The sequence below is a fragment of the Cetorhinus maximus genome, chromosome 14, assembly GCF_964194155.1.
Source record: "Cetorhinus maximus chromosome 14, sCetMax3.hap1.1, whole genome shotgun sequence".
Lineage (NCBI taxonomy): Eukaryota > Metazoa > Chordata > Chondrichthyes > Lamniformes > Cetorhinidae > Cetorhinus > Cetorhinus maximus.
The window spans coordinates 41954221-41981949 of NC_135892.1; the positions used below are offsets into that span (position 1 = coordinate 41954221).

The 27729-nt window shown below is 47.4% G+C and overlaps 1 protein-coding gene across 6 annotated transcripts in view; it reads right to left on the minus strand.

Moving 5' to 3' along the window:
* The window catches only part of snx9b (sorting nexin 9b), a 186675-nt gene that overhangs the window by 71457 nt on the left and 87489 nt on the right, over positions 1-27729 (minus strand). For all 6 annotated transcript variants that reach the window (XM_078556848.1, XM_078556846.1, XM_078556845.1 and 3 more), the window contains one exon: positions 19410-19527. In XM_078556848.1, coding sequence (XP_078412974.1) covers positions 19410-19527 — 118 coding nt within the window. The remainder of the gene's footprint in view (positions 1-19409; positions 19528-27729) is intronic.

The following is a 27729-nucleotide window of genomic DNA, read 5'->3' on the forward strand; positions in this document are numbered from 1 at the left end:
TGTTGGTTGCTGGAGGAACTCCGGCTCAGAATTGATGAGCTGGAGTCTAAGCTCCGGACGCTGCGGCACATCCGGGAGAGTTACCTGGACGCTTTGTTTCAGGAGGCGGTCACACCCAGTAGATTAAGTACCTCAAATTCGGTCAGTGGTCAGGGTCAGCAGGGTGTGACTGCAAGAGAGGCAGGTAGAGAGATCCTGTGTTCAGGAACAGAGGAGCCTCAGCTCTTGACCTTGTCCAACAGGTACGAGACACTTGCTCCCTGTTTGGATGAGGAACAGGGCTGTAGGGAGGATGAGCCAGCTGACCATGGCACCATGGCACAGGAGGCCATTCAAGAGGGGGGAGAAAAAAGACAAGTGGTAGTTGTAGGGGATTCTATAATTAGGGGAATTGATAGCATCCTTTGTAAGCAGGATCGAGAGTCCCGCATGGTATGTTGCCTGCCCGGTGCCAGGGCAAGGGACATCTCTGGCCGTCTTAAAAGGATATTGGAGAGGGAGGGGGAGGATCCAGTTGTTGTGGTCCACGTCGGGACAAATAACTTAGGTAAGACTAGGAAAGAGGACCTGTTTGGGGATTATCAGGAACTAGGAACTAAATTAAAGAACAGGTCCTCAAGGGTTATAATCTCCGGATTACAACCCGAGCCACGTGCAAATTGGCACAGAGACGCGAGAATAAGGGAAGTAAACAGGTGGCTAAAGGAGTGGTGTGGGAAAGAAGGGTTCCATTTCGTGGTATTGGAACAGAAGGGATCTGTGCCATTGGGACGGTCTCCACCTGAACCGATCTGGGACCAATGTTCTAGCGAAAAGGGTAAATAGAGTGGTCAACAGGACTTTAAACTAGAAAGTGGGGGGGGGGGGGAAAGGGTAAAACTCCAAGAAGTATGAATAATGGGAAACAAAGCAGCAGGTTAGCATGTGGTGGGGGTGGATTCAACTTCATGGAATATTATGAAAAAACTGAAAAGAAAGGAGACGCTATTAAAGTCTCCAGAACACAAAATAGGACAGAGTGTTTGGAAAGGGCTAGGAATCTAACTTCAAGCACATCAGATAAAGGGACGACAATGAGAAAGGGGACGGGAATACAGGACTGAAGGTGTTGTATCTGAATGCACGCAGTATACGAAATAAGGTAAATGAGCTTGTGGCGCAGATTGAAATTGGCAGGTATGATGTGGTGGGCATCACGGAGACATGGCTGCAAGGGGATCAGGACTGGGAGCTAAATATCCAAGGATATACATCCTATCGAAAAGATAGGCAAGTTAGCAGAGGGGGTGGGGTTGCTTTGTTAGTAAGAAATGAAATTAAATCGATAGCAAGAAATGACGTAGGGTCAGAATCTGTGTAGGTAGAGTTGAGGAACTGCAAAGGTAAAAAAACCATAATGGGAGTTATGTACAGGCCTCCGAACAGTAGTCAGGATGTGAGGCACAAGATACACCAGGAGATAGAAAAGGTGTGTAAGAAAGGCAAGGTTACAGTGATCATGGGGGATTTCAGTATGCAGGTAGACTGGGAAAATCAGGTTGGTAGTGGATCCCAAGAAAAGGAATTTGTGGAACATCTACGAGATGGCTTTTTGGAGTAGCATGTGGTGGAGCCCACTAGGGAACAGGTAATTCTAGATTTAGTGATGTGTAATGAGGCAGATTTGATAAGGGAGCTTAAGGTGAAGGAACCCTTAGGAGGAAGTGACCATATTATGATAGAATTTACCCTGCAATTTGAGAGGAAAAAGCTGGAATCAGATGTAACGGTATTACAGTTGAATAAAGGCAACTACAGAGGCATGAGGGAGAAGCTGGCCAGAATTGACTGGGAGATGAGCCTAGCAGGAAAGACAGTGGAACAGCAATGGCAGGAGTTTCCGAGAGTAATTTGGGAGACACAGCAAAAATTCATCCCTAGGAAGAAGAAGCATACTAAAGGGAGGACGAGGCAACCATGGCTGACAAGGGAAGTCAGGGACAGCATAAAAGCTAAAGAGAAAGCGTACAATGCGGCGAAGAGCAGTGGGAAACCAGGGGATTGGGAAACCTACAAAGACCAACAGAGGACAACTAAAAAAAGAAATAAGGAGGGAGAAGATTAAATATGAGGGTAAACTAGCCAGTAATATAAAAGAAGATTGCAAGAGTTTTTTTAGATATATAAAGGGTAAGAGAGAGGCAAAAGTGGACATTGGGCCGCTGGAAAATGACGCTGGAGAAGTAGTAGTGGGGAACAAAGAAATGGCGGAGGAACTGAATAGGTACTTTGCATCAGTCTTCACGGTGGAAGACACGAGTAATATCCCCAAAGTTCAAGATAGTCGGGGGGCAGAGGTGAGTATGGTGGCCATTACCAAGGAGAAGGTGCTAGGAAAACTGAAAGGTCTGAAGGTGGATAAATCATCTGGACCAGATGGATTACACCCCAGAGTTCTGAAGGAGATAGCTGAAGAGATAGTGGAGGCGTTAGTGGTGATCTTTCAGGAATCACTCGAGTCAGGGAGGGTCCCAGAGGACTGGAAAATCGCTAATGTAACCCCCCTGTTTAAGAAGGGAGTGAGGCAAAAGACAGGAAATTACAGGCCGATTAGCCTGACCTCGGTCATTGGTAAGATTTTAGAGTCCATTATTAAGGATGAGATTTCAGAATACTTGGAAGTACATGGTAAAATAGGGCAAAGTCAGCATGGTTTCATCAAGGGGAGGTCATGCCTGACAAATCTGTTAGAATCCTTTGAGGAGGTAACGAGTAGGTTAGACAAAGGAGAGCCAATGGATGTTATCTACTTGGACTTCCAGAAGGCCTTTGACAAGGTGCCGCACAGGAGGTTGCTCAGTAAGATAAGAGCCCATGGTGTTACAGGCAAGGTACTAGCATGGATAGAAGATTGGCTGTCTGGCAGGAGGCAGAGAGTGGGGATAAGGGGGTCCTTCTCAGGATGGCAGCTGGTGACTAGTGGAGTTCCGCAGGGGTCAATGTTGGCACCACAACTTTTCACTTTATACATTAATGATCTAGATGAAGGAACTGAGGGCATCCTGGCTAAGTTTGCAGATGATACAAAGATGGGTGGAGGGACAGGTAGTATTGAGGAGGCGGGGAGGCTGCAGAAGGATTTGGACAGGTTAGGAGAATCGGCAAAGAAGTGGTAGATGGAATACAACGTGGGGAAGTGTGAGGTCATGCACTTTGGTAGGAAGAATAGAGGCATAGACTATTTTCTAAATGGGGAGAGAATTCAGAAATCTGGAGTGCAAAGGGACTAGGGAGTCCTAGTCCAGGATTCTCTTAAGGTTAATTTGCAGGTTGAGTCGCTAGTTAGGAAGGCAAATGCAATGTTGGCATATATTTCGAAAGGACTAGAATATAAAAGCAGGGATGTGCTGCTGAGGCTTTATAAGGCTCTGGTCAGACCACATTTAGAATATTGTGAGCAATTTTGGGCCCTGTATCTCAGGAAAGATGTTCTGGCCCTGGAGAGGGTCCAGTGGAGGTTTACGAGAACGATCCCAGGAATGAAAGGCTTAACATATGAGGAACGTTTGAGGACTCTGGGTCTATACTCGATGGAGTTTAGAAGAATGAGGGGGGATCTGATTGAAACTTACAGAATACTGAAAGGCCTGGATCGAGTGGATTTGGGGAAGATGTTTCCATTAATGGGAGAGACTAGGACCTGAGGGCACAGCCTCAGAGTAAAGGGAAGACCTTTCAGAACAGAGATGAGGAGAAACTTCTTTAGCCAGAGAGTGGTGAATCTATGGAATTCATTGCCACAGAATGCTGTGGAGGCCAGGTCATTGAGTGTATTTAAGACAGAGATAGATAGGTTCTTGATTGGTAAGGGGATCAAAGGTTACGGGGAGAAGGCAAGAGAATGGGGTTGAGAAACTTATCAGCCATGATTGAATGGCAGAGCAGAGTCGATGGGCCAAATAGCCTAATTTCTGCTCCTATGTCTTGTCGTCTTCAATCCCAGTTCTCCAATGCAGATTCACTTCTCCCATACCAGGTCGAAACTTCCAGTGTCCTTTGGCAATTGTTCCACGCCCAAGTTTTTCCAGATACGATAATCACCAGCAAGACACACCTTGCTTAAATCTTCAAGAACCCTTTCTGTTCCTTTTCTTTGAGCAGATATCAAACTCTTAAAATTATCCTGCTTGATCATTACCACAGAACAGCTTTCCCCTGCTTTTTCACAGGAGTAGCTCCTTTGTTTCTGCCTTTTAAGCAGCAACTCTCCTTTTTCCTGAGCTACTATGTAACATGTTAAAACTGCCACCCCACCTCAATGGGTTTGTGTCTGAGTTTTCTCTCCATGACAACTGGATCAAATGGGGATTTCTCCACACTGAGGTGTTTATCTGGAATTCTGTTTTACTTTGATTTAAAGCATAACCATCTTGTAAAGTTCAGCATTCCTGACAACAGATGTACCTACATCACATTTAAGAATTTGCTTATGATAATCTATGTTTCAGAAATAATAAGGACAAATAGAAGCGGATCTTGTTTCTAAGAATAAAAGGGAAGCTATGGTGTTACAAATATTAATGAAACTCATGATTGACTGCATGACTTCTTTAATCAGTAGTATATACAAGCAACCTGTGTTTATGTGGCTAACATGCCCAATATATTATCAAAACATTTTGGGCTACATTTCCTTGTATTTGAGTAGCGTTAGCAGCCAATTGATGCTCACAATATGGTTTTCTCTACACTGGGGAGACCAAACGAAGATTGGTGACTGCTTTGCAGAATGCCTTTGTTCAGTCCACAAGCATGACCCTGAGCTTTCAGGCCCTTGCCATTTCAACTCTCCACCTTGCTACCACTCTGGTCTTTCTCCCTTAGGCCTGCTACAATGTGTTCCAATGAAGCTCAAAGAAGGTTCGAGGAACAGAAGCTCATCTTTCGACTCAGCACTCTACAACCTTCTGGATTCATGAGTTCAACAATTTTAGATAATAACCTTTGCCTGCATGTTGTTTCATGCTTTGCATGCTGATTGTTTTTCTCAATTTTTTATTCCTTAATATGCTGGACTAATCTCATTGAATTTTTTTGATGAAGTAACAGAGAAGGTTGATGAAGAAGGTAATGAGGTGGACGTTGTCTATAGATTTTATGAAGATGTTCGACAAAGCACCACATAAAAGGCTGGTAAATAAAATTGAGGCTCATGGAATAGGAGGATCAGTGTCCAATTGGATAAAAAAATAGGCTTAAGGATAGAAAACAGAGTTGTTGTAGATGGCTATTTTTCAGATGGCGGATGATAAACAGTGGTGTTCCCCAAGGGTCAGTGCTAGGACCACTGCTTTTTTGCTATATATAAATCTCCATACAACTACACCCAGGAAGGGAGTTGAACAAAATGGCCATAACGTGGAATCACTGCATCAAGACGAGACAAGGAACAGCTAACCATATATTCTTGTTTTATTTTTCATGAATTGTAAATCTTGGAATACAGTGTAGAATTTCAAACTTTGCTGATGATACTAAACTTGGAAGAGTTGCAAATAGTGAGAATGATATTGTTATGACGATGTGCTTTTTAAAGATAGAATTCTAATTTTTCTTTTTCTGGCTGGATTTTTAAAAAATCTGGGACCCTCGAAAGACAACGAAAACTGCCCAGACTGCTACAATGCACACAATTTCACATTCCACCAAGTGGGATAAAAACTAGACACTCAACCCCCTGGGGAGCATGAAAGACCCCATCCCCTGTTGGCTTCACACCATCCTGAGACTTCTCAAATGTTGATGAGACATCAAAATACAATTACCTGCTCTGAAACAATAACTGCAGCAGACATGAACTAATAGAATTTCTCTGGAATATACAGCCAGCAAGGTACTTTAAGGACTCCTCACCAAGCAGGAGAGACACGACAAAACACAATGCTGTACTGAACACTGAAGCTATGTGCCCTCTATGCCTCTTTCTCTCAGAAGTGTGATGCCCGGTTTTGCATCTCGAGAAGATATATCTACTGCGAACCAAGACCTTTTGGGGGAAACAAACGTGCAAATCTTCTCCATACAACTACACCCAGGAAGGGAGCTGAACAAAATGGCCATAACATGGAATCACTGCATCAAGACCAGACAAGGAACAGCTAACCATATATTCTTGTTTAATTTTTCATGAATTGTAAAAATCCTATAAATCTATTCCCTTACCCTGCCATCTGTACTGTGTGTGTGAGGGTTCAGACGAATGCTTGTGACGTATGAATGGTGGTTGTGATTTATCTAGTTCTTTTATAATTCATTTTACGGGATGTGGGCATCGCTGGCTAGGATAGCATTCATTGCCCATCGCTAATTGCCCTTAAGTGGTGATGAGCAGCCTTCTTGAACTGCTGCAGATCCTGTGTTGTAGGTACATCCACAGTGCTGTCAGGGAGGGAGTTCCAGGATTCTGACTCAGTGAGAGTGAAAGAACGGCAATATATTTCCAAGTCAGGATGATGAGTGGCTTGGAGGGAAACATCCAGGTGGTGGTGTTTCCATTTGTCTGCTGCCCTTGTCCTTCTAGATGGTACTGGTTGTGGGTTTGGAAGGTGCTGTCTAAGGAGGCTTGGTGAGTTTCTGCAGCTCATCTTGTGGATGGCACAAACTGCTGCCACTGTTCATCGGTAGTGGAGGGGGTGAATGATTGTGGATAAGGTGCCAATCAAACAGGCTGCTTTGCTCTGGATGGTGTCAAGCTTCTTCAGCGTTGTTCGAGCTGCACTCATCCAGGCAAGTGGAGAGTAATCCAGCACACTCCTGACTTGTGCCTTGTAGATGGTGGACAGGCTTTGGGGAGTCAGAAGGTGAGTTAATCACCGCAGGATTTCTAGCCTCTGACCTGCTCTTGTAGCCACAGTATTTACATGAAGATGGTTGGACCGAGGACACTACCCTGAGGAACTCCTGCAGCCATGTCCTGGAACAGAGATGACTGACCTCCAACAACCACAACCATCTTCCTTTATGCTAGGTATGAGCCCAACAAGCAGAGAGATTCCACCCCCCCCTCCCAGCCGATTCCCATTGACTCCAGTTTTGCTAGAGTGCCTTGATGCCACACTAGGTCAAATGCTGCCTTGATGTCAAGGGCAGTCACTCTCACCTCATCTTAGGAGTTCAACTATTTTATCCACGTTTGAACCAAGGTTGTTATGAGGTCAGGAGTTGAGTGACCCTGGCGGAATCCAAACTGAGCATCAGAGAACAGGTTATTGCTAAGCAAATGCCGCTTGAATGCACTGTTACTGATCCCTTCCATCACTTTACTGATGAGCAAGAGTAGACTTAATTGGCTGGGTTCGATTTGTCCTGTTTTTGGTATCCAGGGCATACCTATGCTATTTTCCACATTGCCTGGCAGATGCCAATGTTGTAGCTGTACTGGAACAGCTTGGCTAAGGGTGTGGCAAGTTCTGGAGCACAAGTCTTCAGTACTATTGCCGGAATATTGTCAGGCCCAGAGCCTTTGCATTATCCAAGGGCTTCAGCTGTTTCTTGATATCACGTGGAGTGAATGGGATTGGCTAAAGACTGGCATCTGTGATGCTGGGGACCTCTGGAGGAGGCCAAGATGGATCATCCACTCGGCACTTCTGGTTGAACATTGTTGCGAATGCTTCAGCCTTATCTTTTGCACTGATGTGCTGGGCACAACCATCACTGAAGATGGGTTATTTATGGAGGCTCCTCCTCCAGTGAGTTGTTTAATTGTCCACCGCCATTCACAACTAGATGTGGCAGGACTACAGAGCTTAGGTATGATCTGTTGGTTGCGGAATCGCTTAGCTCTGTCTATCACTTGCTGCTTAGGCTGTTTGGCATGAAAGTAGTCCTGTGTTGCAGCTTCACCAGGTTGACAACCAATTTTTTAGGTATGCCTGGTGCTGCTCCTCATTGCACTCTTCAATAAACTTATCCTGTTCTTTGTTTAACCTAAGAAAACATGTCTAATTCTTTACAACTTATAATCTAAGTAGTGGGTCTCTTCCAGAATTGTCAAAGCATATCCTCACTAAATTAAGAAAAAACCCTTTGTGGTCAAACCTGGAGTGGGAGAACAGGAGAGTCATTTCAACCCTCCTCACGTGGTCATAACAATACAAGCTACCTGCAATATAACAGAGAGGCTAGCAGAATGGGTAGGCAAGTGGCTGATGGAATTTACAAAAAGTGTGAGGTGATTTTGGAAAAAGGGATAAAAAGAGGCAATATCCACTTAATGGAACAGTTCTAAAGAGTGTACAGGAACAGAGGTGCCTGAGGGTGCATGTGCATCGATCTTTGAAGATGGCTGGACATACTGAGAGAATGATAAGCAAAGCATATGGCATCTTGGATTTCATAAGCAGAGACATCGAGTGCAAAGGCAGGGAAGTTATCTTGAACCTTTATAAAGCTCTGGTCAAAATCCAACTAGGAGTATTGCATCCAGTTCTGGTCCCTACACTTCTGAGTTTCGATGTTTGGTTGGAAAAGCTGGGGTTGTTTTCCTTAGAGGAAAAGAGCAGAGATTTGATAGAGGCATACAAGATTATGACAGGTTTCAGTAAGGTAGATAAAGAAAATCTGTTCCCATTGGATGATAAATCTGTGTCCCCTGTCCTTGTATTAAGGTTTTGGGAAAGAGACCCTGTGGGAATGAAAGGAAGAACTTTTTTTTAGACAGCGAGTGGTAATGACCAGGAACACACTGCCCACAAGGGTGTGGAAGCAAAAACAATTTTAATGATTTCAAAAGGAAATATGGCGGGCACTTGAAGGAAAGTAAGCTACAGGGCTACAGGATTCAAGCTGACTGACTGGATTGCTCCAAGGAGAGCCAGCACAGACTCGATGGACCAAATGGCCTCCTTCTGTGCCATAAATGATTCTATCACTTTTCATTCAGACAGCTGCTTTCCAGCCATTTACACCTCATGTGGGCACATCTTTTGTTTCCATTACCACTCCCTTTGGCTTTTTTACCTTGAAACCTTTTGTCATTTAATTTCTCCTGTCCTCCACCCTATCACAGACTTTTCTTTTTATTCTTTCTCCCCACTTCCACTTTCAAAACCTATTACATTTCTATCTTTCCTCAGTTCTGATGAAACATAAACTTTGATTTTTCTTTCCACAGATACTGCTTGATTTGCTGAGTATCTCCAACATTTTATGTTTTTACTCCATCAAGCTGAAGTTTACTGTAACATACTAACTGCCATTCTGACTGAGATCAGCTAATGCAGCAGAGCCCGAGTAATATGTTCGGAATAGACAAAGGGTGCAATCCTTTGCCTATAATAATGGTGAATTCAACACAGTCAAAAATGCTTGGAGGTTTATTATTAAAGGTTAAATGATTCATCATATTCACGGCCAACACCAAGATTACTCAGATGCCACCGCAGGACACCAGCTCATTGTAGTTAGTTGAGCACAACTTATTCCTTCTAACCTGTGGTGATGATCGCTCCTCATTTATACTGTTTCTAGGTTGTAGTCATTTAAGGCCTTTGCATCCATAACTCTTGGTACCATACCTCAAAGAATGTTCAAAATTTGCAGTTTTTAATTCCAGGGACTAAAAATTTGATAGGGCCGGTTTGTAGGAATGGGATCACAAGGCATGTCACCCAAACGCACCTTGCACACTCACTAACACTCTTCCCTCTCTCTCACAGGACATAGTGGACATGACAGGAAGTGGCATAGAATTGCCAGGGCACAGATATAGCTGCATTTCCTAAGCCTCTTGTAGGAGGTGGTGCTCCAGATTAATGGTGATGCAGTAACATAGACTGTTGCAATCAGTGTCACCAAGACTATCCAGGCTGACAATATGTACCTAATGCACCTTCTCAAATCCAATTTCACTTTCATCCTACACTCTGGTAGGAAGTACAAGCTGCAGGTGATTAACTGTGCACATCTCGATTTTCACTGAACCACCCACCCTTCCCTCACCCCAAAACTCCCCTTCTGTATTTGTGCTTGCAGATACCCAAATAGTATTGCATGGCCAGCTAATGCAACATGAGGATGAAGGAAATTAACAAGAGCAGATGATTGATGAAGAAGCACCATCTTTTAATCAACACAGACACTGGCACTGTGCATACTTTAATGGGTAGCTTGGGGGAACAACTCAGCTCACAGTGAGTAACCAGGCAGAAGTAGGCAGCAACTAGGCCATTGGATGGGAACAGGGCCAGGGAGAGAAATCATGGGTCCCAGTGCTTCTCCTATTTCTGGGCCCTCAGGTGTATCTGTGCAACCGAACTTTTAAGAAGCCAGAGGACGAAGACTGAATGGCTCATAATTCTATGTGTTTTCGTGATCAGCAAGACTGAAGACTCTGCTGATTTCTGCTTCTCACTACAATATATTTTTCAATATCTATGATGCACACTATTTCAATAACCTCACAAAATTCATAAAAAACACCAAGATAGAGTGAGATAATAGGTAAGTAGACAAAAGGACAAGGCCATAAGATGTAGGAGCAGATTTACGCTATTCGGCCCATCAAGTCTGCACCGCCATTCAATGAGATCATGACTGGTCTGATAATCCTCAACTCCACTTTCCTGCCTTTTCCCCATAACCCTCGATGACCTTACTGATTAAAAATCTGTCTATCTCAGCCTTGAATATACTTAACAACCCAGCCTCTACAGCCCTATGCGGTAAAGAATTCCACAGATTGACTACCCTTTGAAGAAATTCCTCCTCTTCTGTCTTCAATGGGCAACCTCTTACTCTGAGATTATGCCCCCCTGGTCCTAGACTCTCCCACAAGGGGAAACAACCTCCCAGCATCTACCTTGTCAAGACCCCTAAGAATCTTATATGTTTCAATAAGGCCGCCTCTCATTCTTCTAAACTCCAATGAGTACAGGCCCAACTTACTCAACCTCTCCTCATATGAAAATTCCTCCACACCTGGAATCAACCGAGTGAACCTTGTCTGGACTGCCTTCAATGCCAGTATATCTTTCCTTAGATAATGGGACCAAAATTGTTCACTGTTTTCTAGGTGTGGTCTAACTAGTGCCTTGTATAGTTTTAGCAAGGCTTCCCTATTTTTATACTCCATTCCGTTTGAAATAAAGGCCAACATTCCATTTGCCTTCCCTATTACCTGCTGAACTTGTATGCTAGCTTTCTATGATTCATGCACGAGGACCCCCAAATCCCTCTGTGCTGCAGCTTTCTGCAGTCTTTCTAGATTTAAATAATATTCAGTTCCTCTATTCTTCCTGCCAAAGTGCATAACCTCACATTTTCCCACATTATATTCATCTGCCAAGTTTTCGTCCACTCACTTAACCTATCTATATCCCGCTGTAGACTTTTTGTGTCATCCTCACCACTTGCCTTCCCACCTATTTCTAGGTCTGCAAACTTGGCGATAGTGCATTCACTTCCCTCATCCAAGTCATTAATATATATCGTAAATAATTGTGGCCCCCAGCACTGATCCCTGTGACATCCCACTAGTTACGGGTTGCCATCCTGAAAATGCCCCCCTTATCCCAAATCTCTGTCTTCTATTAGTTAGCCAATCCTCTATCCATGCTAATATACTACCCCCAACACCATGGCCTCTTATCTTATTAAGTAGCCTTATGTGTGGTGCTTTATCGAACGTCTTTTGGAAATCCAAATATATTAGACTGGTTCCCCTTTATCTATCCGGCCTGTTAGCTCCTCAAAAAATTTTAATCAATTTGTCAGGTATGATTTCCCCTTCATGAAGCCATGCTGACTCTGCTTGACTATATTATGTATTTCCAAAAGCTCTGCTATTACATCCTTTATAATAGGCTCTAACATTTTCCCAATGACAGATGTTAAGCTAACTGGCCTATAGTTACCTGTTTTTTTGAATCCCTCCCTTTTTGAATAAGGGTGTTACATTGGCAGTTTTCCAATCCTCTGGGACTTTTCCAGGACCTAAGGATTCTTGGAAGATTACTACCAGTGCATCCACTACCTCTGTAGCTACTTCCTTTAATATCCTAGGATGCAACCCATCAGGTTCAGGGGGCTTATTGGCCTTTGGCCCCATTAGTTTCCCATTAGACAATACTGAAGTCAATGGAAAAGACTCTTGAGAATCATGTGCATAGGTCAGGAGTGTGATGGGATGCTCTCCCTTGGCCTGAATGAATGCAGTTCCAACAACGCTTAAGAAGCTTGACACCATCCAGGACAAAGCAGCCTGCTTGATTGGCACCCCTTCCACAAATATTCACTCCCTCCACCACCAACGCACAGAGGCAGCAGTGTGTACCATCTACGAGAGGTACTGCAGGAACTCACCAAAACTCCTTAGACAGCACCTTCCAAGCCCACGACCATCACCATCTAGAAGGACAAGGGCAGCAGACACATGGGAACGCCATCACATGGAAGTTCCCCTCCAAACCACTCACCATCCTGACTTGGAAATATATCACTGTTCCTTCCCTGTTGCTGGGTCAAAATCCTGGAACTCCCTCCCTAACAGCACTGTGGGTGTACCTACACCACATAGGCCGCAGTGGTTCAAGGAGGCAGCTCACCACCACCTTCTCAAGGGCAAATGGGGGCAGGCAATAAAATGCTGGCCTAACCAGCAGCGCCCACATCCCATGAATGAATAAAACAGGTTACTGATTCACTATGAGCCCATTACATACTTCTGTCCAGGCAACTTCACCCCACAAATCCTGCTCATGGTAAATTTTCATTCGCAACAAAATAAATAGAACTCGAACCATGATTCCACCCTCTGTTCGCAAGATACTTATGGGTGACAAAGGTCATCTAACCCAGTTAATTTCCTCCATCCCAGCATGACATATGAACAGACACATTATGAGCAGGAGTAGGCCACTTGGCCCCTCAAGCCTGCTCTGCTATTTGATAACATTGCCTACATTATACCAGTGTCACAACTCAAAAGTACTTAATTGGCTGTAAAGGAATTTGGGACATTGTGAGAGGTTCTGTCTTTCTTTCATTACACCTGCAGGCAGTAGGCAGAGTGACTTTAGCAATGGTGAAATTGGAGGCCCAATGCTGATTCTCTCAGGATAATTAAACAAAGCAATCAACATATAGAAAAGTGGCTAAGAAATCACTTCATACAAAATCAATTCAAATCTGTAGTTAATCTCCCCTCCAACTTTCCAAATTTTGCCCAATCCCCCCCTTCCAAACTTTCCCCAACACCCACATCCAACTTCTCCCCATAACCTTCTCCCAAAACCCCCTCCAACCTTCCCCCGCAATACTTCTCCCTAAACCCCCACCTCCAACCTTCCCCCCACCCTTCCAACTTTCTGTCCCACACAGCATCCAATTGGTTGTAAAACTACAGGGATTTGATTTCATTTTTCAAGCAGCAACACTCAGTTGCTGCTGCTGCTTCTCACTTTCAGGCATGCTTGTGGTTTCCTGGCGGGCTTTTCAAAAATACAAAAAATTGGAATCGCAAAGCTGCCTGAAGGTTGAAACAGCAGCAGCAACTACTGAAATTGACCTGACACTGACAGACTGACTTAAAAAAATACCGAAACTCTCAGCCTGACAGGTCCGTTTTTTTAAGCTGGTCCTTTCAGGTCTGCAGCACTGGCTGCTCAGCATGGACAAGAAGAAACTTTGAAACACCAAGCAAAGGCCCCCACCCCGCCCCCCCACCCCAGACCCAGGTGTTTGGCACTGTCTGCACCCCCCTCTCCCAGGCCCTGGGTGGGAATAGCTAAGTTCCATCCCTCATGTTTTGAATCCACCCATGATTACAGGTGTCTACGAGACAGTCAATATTTCTCGAACTGCTGTTCTCGCCGCATCCTGAGATCCACACTCAGTGCCATGTGCTGCCTATGAACACACTCGACCTCTCCCTCCAGCAGCACTGACACATCCTATATCAAAGCTGTCCTTGTCCCCAGTTTCATCTCATCCGACGCCTTAACAAGAATTTTTTTCTCTTCCTTTCAGGTGATAAGGAATACAAGCTCCAACAACTTATTGACACCAATGCCCATCCAGGACCCTCCACCAATTCCCATTCCTCTAACTCCATCCTTTCGTCTAATCCCAGCCCTTGCCGTGTATTCACCATACCCTCTGACCTTCCCCTCTCTGGTGCTGAACATTCGGTACTCAGCAAGGGACTCAGTATCATAGCTTACGCACTCATCTCAATGAATTTTGGGCTAGGCACGACGCTGAATTCTTCTTCCGCCACCTTTGTCTCCGTACTCACTTCTTTGGGCAGAAGTCCATTCACCCGCCTCTAGCATTCTCCTTCCACCTGATCCCTCCTTCCAGCCTCTTACCTGCCCTTCAACTTTTCATTGAGAACTGTCGGCATGACATCGGCCACCTTAAATTTCTCTGCTCCTCTCACCTACTCTAACCTGTCTCCTTGTGAACTTGCTGCACTCCATTCTCTCAGGTCCAGCCCTGACTTTGTTATCAAACCTGCTGACAAGGGTGGTGCTGTTCTTGTCTGGCGTACTGACCTCTACCTTGCAGAGGGTGAGTGGCAACTCTCAGACACTTCTTCCTGCCTCTCCCAGGCCATGACCCCACCACCGAACATCAAGCCATTGTTTCCAGGACTGTCACTGACCTCATACCCTCTGGTAATCTTCCCTCCACAGCTTCCAACCTCAGTCTCCCAACACCGGACAGCCCGCTTCTACCTCCTTCCCAAAATCCACAAACAGGACTGTCCCAGTAAACCGATCGTGTCAGCCTGTTCCAGCCCCACGGAACTCATTTCTTCCTTTCTTGGCTCCATTCTCCCTCCCCTTGTCCAGTTTCTTCCCATCAACATCTGTGATACCTCTGACACCCTAAGTCATATCAACAATTTCCAGTTCCCTGGCCCTAACCACCGCCTCTTCACCATGGATGTCTAATCCCTCTATGCCCCATCCCCAACCAGGATGGTCTGAGGGGTCTCCAATTCTTCCTTGAACAGAGGTCCAAGCAATCCTCATCCACCATTCTCCTCCATCTGGCTGAACTTGTTCTCTCACTGAACAATTTCTCCTTTAACTTGTCTCACTTCCTCCAAATAAAAGGTGTGGCAATGGGTACCCCACATGGGCCCCAGTTATGCCAGTCCTTTTATGGGTATGTGGTACAGTCCTCTGGGACACCATGGTCCACTCCTCCATCACCCCCAACACCTCACCCCCTTCTCACGGCACTGATACAATCACAGAAGGTGCAACACCAACCCCTTTATCTTCTCGCTCCTCACTGTCCAAGGGCCCAAACACTCCTTTCAGGTGAAGCAGCGCTTCACTTGAACCTCCTTCAATTTAGTCTACTGCATTCACTGCTCCCAATGCGGTATCCTCTACATTGGGGAGACCAAACACAGACTGGGTGACCGCTTTGCGGAACACCTCCGGTCTGCCACAAGCATGACCCAGGCCTTCCTGTCGCTTGCCATTTCAACACGCCATCCTGTTCTCATGCCCACATGTGTGTCCTTGGCCTGCTGCAATGTTCCAGTGAAGCCCAATGCAAACTGCAGGAACAGCACCTCATCTTCCGATTAGGCACTTTACAGCCTTCCGGACCTCACATCGAGTTCAACAACTTCAGACCATGAACTCTCTCCTCTATCTTCACCCCTTTTTTAATCCCTTTCTTTAAATGTATTTTTACTTGCATTCATTTATTCATTTTTTTATCCCCTTATTCCTTTTTCTATCCTTTTCCCCAACCACCACCCCTCCCCCCACCCCAACCCCAAAAGGGCCATCAACTGTTACTTGTTCCATGTTGTTCTTTCAGAGTGCTGACCCTTGTTCTGAGATTAGCATATTCTGCTTTATCTTTATGCCACTATCAGCACCTTCTTTAGCCCTTACCACTACCGTTAACATTCCCTTTGTCTTTTTGTCCATGACATCTTTGTCAATCTCTCCTTCGCGCCAGCTATCGACGACCTTCTATCCAGCCTCACCTGCTCCACCACCCCCTCCTTAAACAGTATAAATTTCATCACATTTTTACTTCTCTTTAGCTCTAAAGAATAATCATATGGGCTCGAAACGTTAACTCTGTTTCTCGCTCCATAGATGCTGACAGGCCTGCTGAATTTTTCTAGCATTTTCTCTTTTTATTAAGTAATACTTCTGTTGCTTAATAAATGCTTCCCGAGTTACATCACTAGATTGTCTCCTATTGCTTGAATGGTTAAAGTCGTAAAAGCACACATTAATATTGAGCGGGTGCAGACTCTCAGATTTGGAGGTTAAACACCCCAAAAAAACTTACAGCACATAAATGCTTAGCACACTGGCAGTTTTGCCACAGAGTCCATTCTCATCAACACTGGGGAAATAGATTAAAAGGTAAGAAAAAAGATTAAAAGGTAAAGATAGGCAGTAGCAGGCATTTAAGTAGATATACCTATAAAAATATATTTTCCATTGAGAAGGAAAGACTCTACGACAGGGATGCACCATTCATAGCTAACTAAGGGTAGTTAAGGGGGTGTCAAAATGATAGGAAAGGTGTATAATACTGCAAGAAAGGGAAAAAAATTAGAAACCAGTAAAGAATTATTTAAAAAATGGAGAAATTAGAATGAGGGCAAATTAGCCAAAAAACAGACATCAAGGCCTTCTACAAGTATATAAAAAGGAGAAAGTAGCTAAAGTAGACATTGGTCCCTTAGAAGATGAGACATTATTAAGATCCTGGTCCTCAAATACTCTATTCCTCAGTCAGCCAAGGCTGAACTAGCAGATTGGAAACGATGATCAATTTCAGAGAGAGGCAGCGACGGTGGGCGGGGGGCCGGAGAGCGGGCGGGGGGCTGGGGGGCCGGAGAGCGGGCGGGGGGGCCGGAGAGCGGGCGGGGGGGCCGGAGAGCGGGCGGGGGGGCCGGAGAGCGGGCGGGGGGGCCGGAGAGCGGGCGGGGGGGCCGGAGAGCGGGCGGGGGGGCCGGAGAGCGGGCGGGGGGGCCGGAGAGCGGGCGGGGGGGCCGGAGAGCGGGCGGGGGGGCCGGAGAGCGGGCGGGGGGCCCGGAGAGCGGGCGGGGGGCCCGAGAGCGGGCGGGGGGGCCCGGAGAGCGGGCGGGGGGCCCGGGGGCCCGGAGAGCGGGCGGGGGGCCCGGGGGCCCGGAGAGCGGGCGGGGGGCCCGGGGGCCCGGAGAGCGGGCGGGGGGCCCGGGGGCCCGGAGAGCGGGCGGGGGGCCCGGGGGCCCGGAGAGCGGGCGGGGGGCCCGGGGGCCCGGAGAGCGGGCGGGGGGCCCGGGGGCCCGGAGAGCGGGCGGGGGGCCCGGGGGCCCGGAGAGCGGGCGGGGGGCCCGGGGGCCCGGAGAGCGGGCGGGGGGCCCGGGGGCCCGGAGAGCGGGCGGGGGGCCCGGGGGCCCGGAGAGCGGGCGGGGGGCCCGGGGGCCCGGAGAGCGGGCGGGGGGCCCGGGGGCCCGGAGAGCGGGCGGGGGGCCCGGGGGCCCGGAGAGCGGGCGGGGGGCCCGGGGGCCCGGAGAGCGGGCGGGGGGCCCGGGGGCCCGGAGAGCGGGCGGGGGGCCCGGGGGCCCGGAGAGCGGGCGGGGGGCCCGGGGGCCCGGAGAGCGGGCGGGGGGCCCGGAGAGCGGGCGGGGGGGCCGGGGGCCCGGAGAGCGGGCGGGGGGCCGCAGAGCGGGCGGGGGGCTGGAGAGCGGGTGGGGGGCCGGGGGGCCGGAGGGCCGCAGAGCGGGTGGGGGGCCGGGGGGCCGGAGGGCCGCAGAGCGGGCGGGGGGCCCGGGGGGCCGGAGAGCGGGCGGGGGGGCCGGAGAGCGGGCGGGGGGGCCGGAGAGCGGGCGGGGGGGCCGGAGAGCGGGCGGGGGGGCCGGAGAGCGGGCGGGGGGGCCGGAGAGCGGGCGGGGGGGCCGGAGAGCGGGCGGGGGGGCCGGAGAGCGGGCGGGGGGCCCGGGGGCCCGGAGAGCGGGCGGGGGGCCCGGGGGCCCGGAGAGCGGGCGGGGGGCCCGGGGGCCCGGAGAGCGGGCGGGGGGCCCGGGGGCCCGGAGAGCGGGCGGGGGGCCCGGGGGCCCGGAGAGCGGGCGGGGGGCCCGGAGAGCGGGCGGGGGGGCCGGGGGCCCGGAGAGCGGGCGGGGGGGCCGCAGAGCGGGCGGGGGGCTGGAGAGCGGGTGGGGGGCCGGGGGGCCGCAGAGCGGGCGGGGGGCCCGGGGGGCCGGAGAGCGGGCGGGGGGCCCGGGGGGCCGGAGAGTGTGCGGGGGGCCCGGGGGGCCGGAGAGCGGGCGGGGGGCCCGGGGGGCCGGAGAGTGTGCGGGGGGCCCGGGGGGCCGGAGAGCGGGCGGGGGGCCCGGGGGGCCGGAGAGTGTGCGGGGGGCCCGGGGGGCCGGAGAGCGGGCGGGGGGCCCGGGGGGCCGGAGAGCGGGCGAAGCGAGGGCAAGCCCAAAGGGTGAGCGAATGCGAGGCCAGAGAGCTAACGAGCAGGGGTGGGGGGCAGCGCCAGAGCTAGCAAGAAAGTGGCACCACCAGAGGAAGTGGAGGAGAGGCAGTGCCAGAGACCGAGAGAGAAAGAGAGCAAGAGAGAACGAGAGCGAGCGAGACGGGGGGGAAGTGGAGAGAGAGAGGGAGGGGGCAGAGAGAGAGAGAGAGACGGGCCGAGAGAGAGAGAGAGAGAGAGAGACGGGCCGAGAGAGAGAGAGAGACGGGCCGAGAGAGAGAGATAGTGAGGAGGGCGGTGAAAGAGAGAGGGGGGGGTGGGGAGGGGGAGACGGAGAGAGAGAGAGAGAGTGAGAAAGAAAGAGAGGGGGGGAGGGACGGGGAGAGAGAGAGGGAGGGATGGAGAGAGAAAGAGAGAGGGGGAGGGACAGAGAGAGAGAGAGAGAGAGGGAGGGACGGAAAGAGAGAGTGAGAGAGAGGGGGGTGCCGAGACACAGGGGGTGACTGGCACCGAGACACGGAGTGAGTAAGACTCTGTGACACTGCAGAGGGGTAGTGCCATGCACAAAGAGGCAGAGAGAGAGAGAAAAATAAAATCAGTGACTTGACTGAAGGTAACAAAAGGCAAAGCCTGACAGAGACCTGGGAAATACTATTTGCCATATCCTGCTAATCAGAGTACATTCATTTTATCTTCATTTTCTGTCTCCTAGTTCTCCATCGAATACCCATCTCTTCCACTCTACTGCAAATATGTGAAGTTGCCAGGTCCACATTTGGTGCCTCCCCATATATGCGTTCCCTGAAGTATACTTTAAGGGTAGGGAGAAGAGGGAAAAAAATTATTTGTAGGCTGCTACTACGCCAACCCCCAAGTTTCTCTCCAGCGTTCCTATATTAGGAATAATTTAAATTATTGTTGAATTAGTGCAGAACATCTGACCACCATAATGTATGTGACAAAATGTTTCCAATTACCTGTAACTTGTTTATCTGGAAGTGAAGGAATTGGAATGGCAGAACCAAACTTGATGAGCAGGCGTTCATATAACCAGTCAAAATGCTTGTATCTATGGTTGACTGACCGGTTAGTGCTCTGTTCACAAGATAAAAAAAAAATCAAAGTTCAAACCAGATTTCTGCATGCATTATAAAAAAAATGATACCCAAATTTAACAGGTTTACATCTTCATTTGTACAAAGACCCATAGAAATTTTATTAATTCTGATGAACAAAATCAAGAATGTGAACAAATTAGTAATACTTACACTATGAACAGAGATTTTTTAAACATTACATGGCACTAGTTTTATCCAGTTTCAGGCTAAACTACAATGTTCTTAGTTCAAAACAAATCTTTCACCTGTACAACACTACAAGAGAAAAACAAACAAACCTAATACTGTTCAGTAAATGTTAATTGGATTCTTAAACAATTGAAAGCAAGTAAAAGTTGCTCAGTAACTCAAATTCATCAGTACTGAAAATTTTTCAATCAGCTGTGTGCTGGCGAACAGCACAATGTACACTGTAAGCAACTCTTCCTGTGTATTTTACGGCAGCAGTAATCAGGTTCCAAGTTTAGTGCACAATCCAGTCTCCAACACAGAGTTGGAAGTTCATTCCATTAATTCCCTACTGAACAAGTTCCTGGCAGCTTAGCCAGTCAGGTCAATGTGCTGAGCTAAAGTTGGACGTTTCCCCAATAACAGAGAAATCCTCCAACCGTGATGGTGAGCCCACTCTTATCTGTTTCCCAAGACTTACAAAAAGGACTGCCCTGGTAGATTCATCATTTCAGCCTGTATCTGCCCCACAGCTTATTTATTCCTATTCCCTTGTTCAGTCTCTTCCCCCCTACATCTGTGACTCTTCCAATGCCATCCATCACTTTAAAAATTTACAACTTCCTGGCCCTAATCATCTCCTCTTCATCGCTCGCATCCAATCTCTCAAGACCTTCATCCCCTACCAGGACAGTCCAAGAGCTCTCCACTTCTTCCTTGAACGGAGGCCCAACCAGTCTCCATTCACCACTATCCCCCTGGCTGAACTTGTTCTCACATTGAACAACTTCTCCTTTAAGTCCACCCAGTTCTTCCAAATAAAAGATGTTGCTTTAGGTACCTGTATGGGTCCTAGCCATACCTGCTTTTTTGTGGGATATGTGCAACATCCCTTGTTCCAGTCCTACTCAGGCTGCTTCCCTCACATTTTTTCCAGTATGCTGATGACTTGATCAGTGTTATTTTCTGCCCCCATCCTGAAATGGAAAACTTCTTTAACTTTCCCTCGCATTTCTTCTCATACCTTCACATAGTCCAACTCCGACTCTACTCTTCCTTGACTTCTGTCTCTATTTCCGGGATAAGCTATCAGCCAATATTCACCACGAAACCACCTACTCCCACAAGCACCTCAACTACACTTCCTCATACCATACTTCCTGTAAGGATTCCATTCTCTCAGTTTCTCTGTCACCGTTGCATTCGTTATGATGCAACCTTTCCTACCTGCACTTCTGACATGTCTTCCTTTTCTTCAATCAAGGATTCCAAACCCCCCACCTCACCATGGCTGACAGGGCCTTCAAATGAATTCATCCCATTTCCTGCATTTCTACTCTCACCCCTTCTCCTCCCTTCCAGAACTTAGGGCTTCCGGTGTCATCACCTTCCACACCATCACCCTCTGTATTCAAAGGATCATTCTCCGCCATTTTCATCACCTTCAGTGTGATGCCACCACCAAAGCCATCTTTCCCAACACCCTCCCCTTTCAGCATTCTAAAGGGACCCTTCCCTTTGCGATATCCTGGTCCACTTCTCAATCACCCCCTCCCCTTCCCGGGCACCTTTCCATGCAAGCACAGGATATGCAACATCTGCCCTTTTACCTCCTCTCCCCTCGCGCAGACTCCAAACGCTCTTTCTAAGTGAAACAGTGGTTCAAGTGTTCTCAGAGTCAGAATCATTTACAGCACAGAAGGGATCCATTTGGCCCATTGAGTCCATGCCAGCTCTCCATTGAACAATCCAGTTAGTCCCACTTAGCCGCTTGATCTCCATAGCCCTGCAGGTTTATTTCCTTTAACTGCCTATTCAATATCTTTTCAAAATCGTTGATTGTTTCCGCTTTGATCACACTTGTGGAAAGCGAGTTCCAGGTCATTACCACGCACCATGTAAAAAAGGTTTTCCCTCACATTCATCCTGCAACTCTTGCCCAAAACCTTAAATTTGTGTCCCCTAGTCATTGTACCATCAGCTTTTCCTTGTCTATCTTCTGCAGACCTATCATAATCTTGTACACTTCTGTCAAATCTTCCCTCGATCTCCTTTATTCCAAGGAGAACCACCCCAGATTTTTCAACTTAATCTTTTAACTAAAATGCCTCATCCCTGGAACCGTTCTGGTAATCTCTTCTGCACCCTCTCAAGGACCCTCATAACCTTCTTAAGCGTGGTGACTATAACTGGATAACTTCTCTTTTTTACTCGATGCCCCTAGTCATGAAGCTCAAGATCCCATATGCATTACTAACCACTCTCTCAATATGTCCTGTCACTCTCAAAGATCAATGCACATGCACCCCAGGTCCCTATTTCCTGCATGCTCTTTAGAACTGTACCATTAAGTTTATATTGCCTCTCCCTATTCCTTCTACCAAAATCCATCACTTCACACTTCTCTACATTATTCCATCTGCCACTTGCCTGACCATTCTGCTAGCCTATGTCATGTTGTAGTCGATTCGTACCATGTTCACTGTTTGCCACACATGCAAGTTTGGTATCATTGGCAAATTTTGAAATTCTACTGTGTCCAAGATTCAAGTCATTAATATATAGCTAAAGACGCAGTGGTCCTAGCACCAGCCCTTGAGCAACAAGAGCCTACCATCCTCCAGTCTGAAAAATAACCATTTACCTTGACTCACTGTTTTCTGGCCTTCAGCAAATTCTTTTGATCCAACAGAACACTGATCCTTCCATTCCATGAGCCTCAATTTTGTTAACCAGCCTTTAATATGGTACTCCGTTAAACATTTTCTTAAAGTCCATATTGACAACATCCACAGTATTTCCTTCATCAACTTTCTCTGTTACTTCATCAAAAAATTCAATTAGATTGGTCAAGCATGATCTACTGCTTACAAATCCATGCTGGCTTTTCTTAATTAACTCAAACCTTGCTGATTTGTTATTTTGATTATTGCTTCTAAAATTTTATCCATTATTGATGTTAAACTACCTGGCCGGTAGTTGCTAGGACTGTCCTTACATCCTTGCTTGAGTAAGGGTGTCACATCTGCCACTTGCCAATCCTTTGGCACATCTTCCATATATAGGGAAGATTGAAAGATGGTAGCAAGCCCTTCCGCTATCTCCACCCCCATTTCTTTCAGCAACCATCTTTTCTAAATTCCTGTATATTAAGCACCCAGGTCTCACCATTGCCAATCCACATTTACATTACTGCCACTATATTATATAGGGTCATAACTTCCAAGCTCCAGAGTAGTGTAACTGTTGGTACCACAAAGATGTGCTGGGGAAACCCCCCTGCCTGGAGGTTCCCAGATAAAGACTGCATGGCAATTGCCCAGGAAGTGCAAAATTCCAATGGGCAATTGCCCTGCTCTGGGAACCATCCAAAAATGTGATTTAAATCGCAAACTTCGGATGGCTCCGACTTGTGTTACATCAATAGTTAGAACATAGAAACATAGAATACAGGAGCAGGAATAGGTTATTCGGCTCTTTGAGTCTGCTCCACCATTCAATATAATCATGGCTGATCCTCTATCTCAGACAGCCATACACCTGGCTCTCTCCCCATATCCCTTGACGCTTTTAGAATTCAAAAATCTATTTCCTTCTTAAATACATTCAGTGACTTGGTCTCCACAGCCTTCTGTGGTAGAGAGTTCTACAGGTTCAGCACCCTCTGAGTGAAGGAGTTTCTCTTCATCTCAGTCCTAAACGATCCACCCTGTATCTGAGACTGTGACCTCTTGTTCTAGACCACCCCCCCAACCAGAGGAAATATCATCCCGGCATCCGGTCTGTCCAGCCCTGTCAGAATTGTAGACATTTCAATGAGATCCCCTTTCATTCTTCTAAACTCCAGTGAATACAGGCCTAGTCAGCCCAATCTCTGATCACACGACAATCTGACCACCCAGGAATCAGTCTAGTGAACCTTCACTGCATTCCCTCTATGGCAAGTATATCCTTCCTTCGGCAAGAAGACCAAAACTGCACACAATATTTCAGGTGTGGTCTCACCAGGGCCCTGTATCGCTGCAGTAGGGCATTCTTGCTCCTGCACTCAAGTCCTTTCGCAATGGAGGCCAACATACAGCTTACCCTCTAAACTGTTGCTGCACTACATGTTTGCTTTCAGTGATTGGTGTACAAGGACACCCAGGTCCCTTTGTGCATCATTTCCCAACCTATCACCATTTAAATAATACTCTGCCATTCTGTTTTTCCTGCCGAAGTGGATAGCTTCACACTTATCCAAGTTATACTGCATCTGCCATGTATTTGCCCACTCACTCAACCTGTCTAAATCGCCTTGAAGCCTCTTAACATCCTCATCACTCAGTCCCCCAAGTTTTGTGTCGTCAGCAAACTTGGAAATATTACATTTGGTTCCCTCATCCAAATCATTGATATATATATGTTATGAATAGCTGGGGCTCAAGCACTGATCCTTACAGTACCCTGCTAGCCACCACCTGCCACTCTGGAAAAGACCCATTTATTCCTACTCTGTTTCCTGTCTGCTAACCAATTCTCAATCCATGCCAATATATTACCCCCAATTCCATGCCCTTTAATTTTGCACACTAACCCTTTTGTGGGACTTTATAAAAAGCTTTCTGAAAATCCAAACACACCACATCTATTGGTTCGCCCTCATCTCTTCGGCTAGTTACGTCCTCAAAAAACTCCAGGAGGTTTGTCAAACATGATTTCCTTTACATAAATCCATGTTGATTTTGTCTAATCCCCTCGATATTTTCTAAGTGTCCTGTTATCACATCCTTCATAACAGACTCTAGCATTTTCCCTATTACTGATATTAGGCTCACCCCCGGTCTGTAATTCCCTGTTTTCTCCCTCCCTCCCTCCTTTTTTAAATAGTAGGGTTACATTTGCCACTCTCCAATCTGCCAGGGCTGTTCCAGAATTTACAGAATTTTGGAAGATGACAACCAACACATCCACTATTTTCATGGCCACCTCCTTTAGTACTCTACGATGTAGGTTACCGGGCTCTGGGGATTTATCAGCTTTGAATCCCATTAATGTCTCGAGCACTATTGTTTTAGTAAAAATAATTTCCTTCAATTCCTCCTCCTCACGAGAACCCTGATTCCCTAGTATTTCTGGGAAGTTATTTGTGTCTTTCTCCGTGAAGACAGAATTAAAGCAATTGTTTAATTGCTCTATTTCCTTGTTTTTTATTACAAAATCTCTCGCTAAAAGGAACCTACATTTGTCTTCACTAATACTTTTCTTTATACATACTTATAGAAGCTTTTACAATCCACTTTTATGTTCCTTGCAAGTTTATTCTTGTACTCTATTTTCCCCTCTTAATCAATCCTCCTTCCACCAATATCCATTACAAGCCTACCGACTCCCACAGCTACCTCGACTACAGCTCCTCACACCCCGCTTCTTGTAAAGACTCCATCCCATTCTCTCAGTTCCTTCGCCTCCGTCGCATCTGTTCTGATGACGCTACCTTCAAAAACAGCTCCTCTGACATGTCCTCCTTCTTCCTTAACCGAGGTTTTCCATCCACGGTCGTTGACAGGGCCCTCAACCGTGTCCGGCCCATATCCCGCGCATCCTCCCTCACGCCTTCTCCTCCTTCCCAGAAACATGATAGGGTCCCCCTTGTCCTCACTTATCACCCCACCAGCCTCCGCATTCAAAGGATCATCCTCCGCCATTTCCGCCAACTCCAGCATGATGCCACCACCAAACACATCTTCCCTTCACCCCCCTTGACGGCATTCCGTAGGGATCGTTCCCTCCGGGACACCCTGGTCCACTCCTCCATCACCCCCTACTCCTCAACCCCCACTTATGGCACCTCCCCATGCCCACGCAGAAGATGCAACACCTGCCCCTTCACTTCCTCTCTCCTCACCGTCCAAGGGCCCAAACACTCCTTTCAGGTGAAGCAGCATTTCACTTGCATTTCCCCTAACTTAGTCTACTGCATTCGTTGCTCCCAATGCGGTCTCCTCTACATTGGAGAGACCAAACGCAAACTGGGCGACCGTTTTGCGGAACACCTGCGGTCTGTCCGCAAGAAAGACCCAAACCTCCCTGTCGCTTGCCATTTTAACACTCCACCCTGTTCTCTTGCCCACACGTCTGTCCTTGGCTTGCTGCATTGTTCCAGTGAAGCCCAACGCAAACTGGAGGAACAGCACCTCATCTTCCGACTAGGCACTTTACAGCCTTCTGGGCTGAATATTGAATTCAACAACTTTAGATCTTAAACTCCCCCTCCCCCCATCCCCACCCCGTTTCTTTTCCCCCCCCCACCCGCCTTTTTTTTCAATAATTTATATAGATTCTTCTTTCCCCACCTATTTCCATTATTTTTAAATCTAAAACTAAAACCTTTAGTCTTTCCACCCCACCCCCACTAGAGCTGTACTTTGAATATCCTGTCTTGCATTCTTAATTAGCACTTTTCTCAGACAAAGACCACCACCTTCAACACCTCTTTGACCCTTTTGTCTCTGACATCTTTTGATTATCTGCTCACACCACACCCTCAATGTGTCTCTTCCCCCCCACCCACCTTAAACCAATTTATATTTCTCCCTTGTTGAAACTATGCTTCAGTTCTGCTGAAGGGCCATGAGGGCTCGAAACGTTGACTGATTTCTTCTCCGCCGATGCTGCCAGACTAAATCTAGGGTAGCCTGTTACCTAGTTGGTTCCTGGGTATACTGGTCTAAAAAAATCTCATATTCATCTGGCACAGTATTATTGCTAATTTGGTATGCCCAGCCTATATGTAGATTAAATTCACCCATGACTACTGCAGCACCTTTGTTACATGCATCTCTAATTTCCTGCTTAATGTATTCCCCTACCTTATCACTACTGTTTGGAGGCCCATAGACAACTCCCACTAATGTTTTCCGCTCCTTGTTGGTTCTTAGCTCCACCCGTACTGATTCCACATCTAGATTTTCTGAGCTAATATCCTCTCTCACTATTGCACTGATTTCATCCTGAACTAACAACGCCACCTCCTTTTCCTTTTTGCCTGTCCATCCTAAAAATCGAGTACCTTTGGATATTCAGTTCCCAGCCTTGGTCACCCTGCAGCCATGTCTCTGTAATCGCAATCATATCATACCAATTTACACCAATTTGCGCTGTTAATTCGAAAAACTCAGCAGGTCTGGCAGCATCGGTGGAGAAGAAAAGAGTCGACGTTTCGAGTCCACATGACCCTTCAACAGAACTGAAGTATAGTTAGGAGAGGGGTGAAATATAAGCTGGTTTAAGGTGGGGGGGCGGGGGGAGAGAAGTTGAGGGTGGGGTGGTTGTAGGGACAAGCAAGCAGTGATAGGAGCAGATAATCAAAAGATGTCACAGACAAAAGGATCAAAGAGGTGTTGAAGGTGTGAATATTACCTAAGAAAAGTGCTAATTAAGAATAGATGGCAGGACACTCAAGGTACAGCTCTAGTGGGGGTGGGGTGGAAAGACTGACAAGGTATTAGTTGTAGATTTAAAAATAATGGAAATAGGTGGGAAAAGAAAAATCTATATAAATTATTGAAAACAAAAGGGAGGGGGAAGAAACGGGGTGGGGATGGGGGGAGGGGGAGTTTAAGATCTAAAGTTGTTGAATACAATATTCAGCCCGGGAGGCTGTAAAGTGCCTAGTCGGAAGATGAGGCGCTGTTCCTCCAGTTTGCATTGGGCTTCACTGGAATAATGCAGCCAAGCCAAGGACAGACATGTGGGCAAGAGAACAGGGTGGAGTGTTAAAATGGCAAGCGACAGGGAGGTTTGGGTCTTTCTTGCGGACAGACCGCAGATGTTCTGCAAAGCGGTCGCCCAGTTTGCGTTTCGTCTCTCCAATGTAGAGGAGACCGCATTGGGAGCAACGAATGCAGTAGACTAAGTTAGGGGAAATGCAAGTGAAATGCTGCTTCACTTGAAAGGAGTGTTTGGGCCCTTGGACGGTGAGGAGAGAGGAAGTGAAGGGGCAGGTGTTGCATCTTCTGCGTGGGCATGG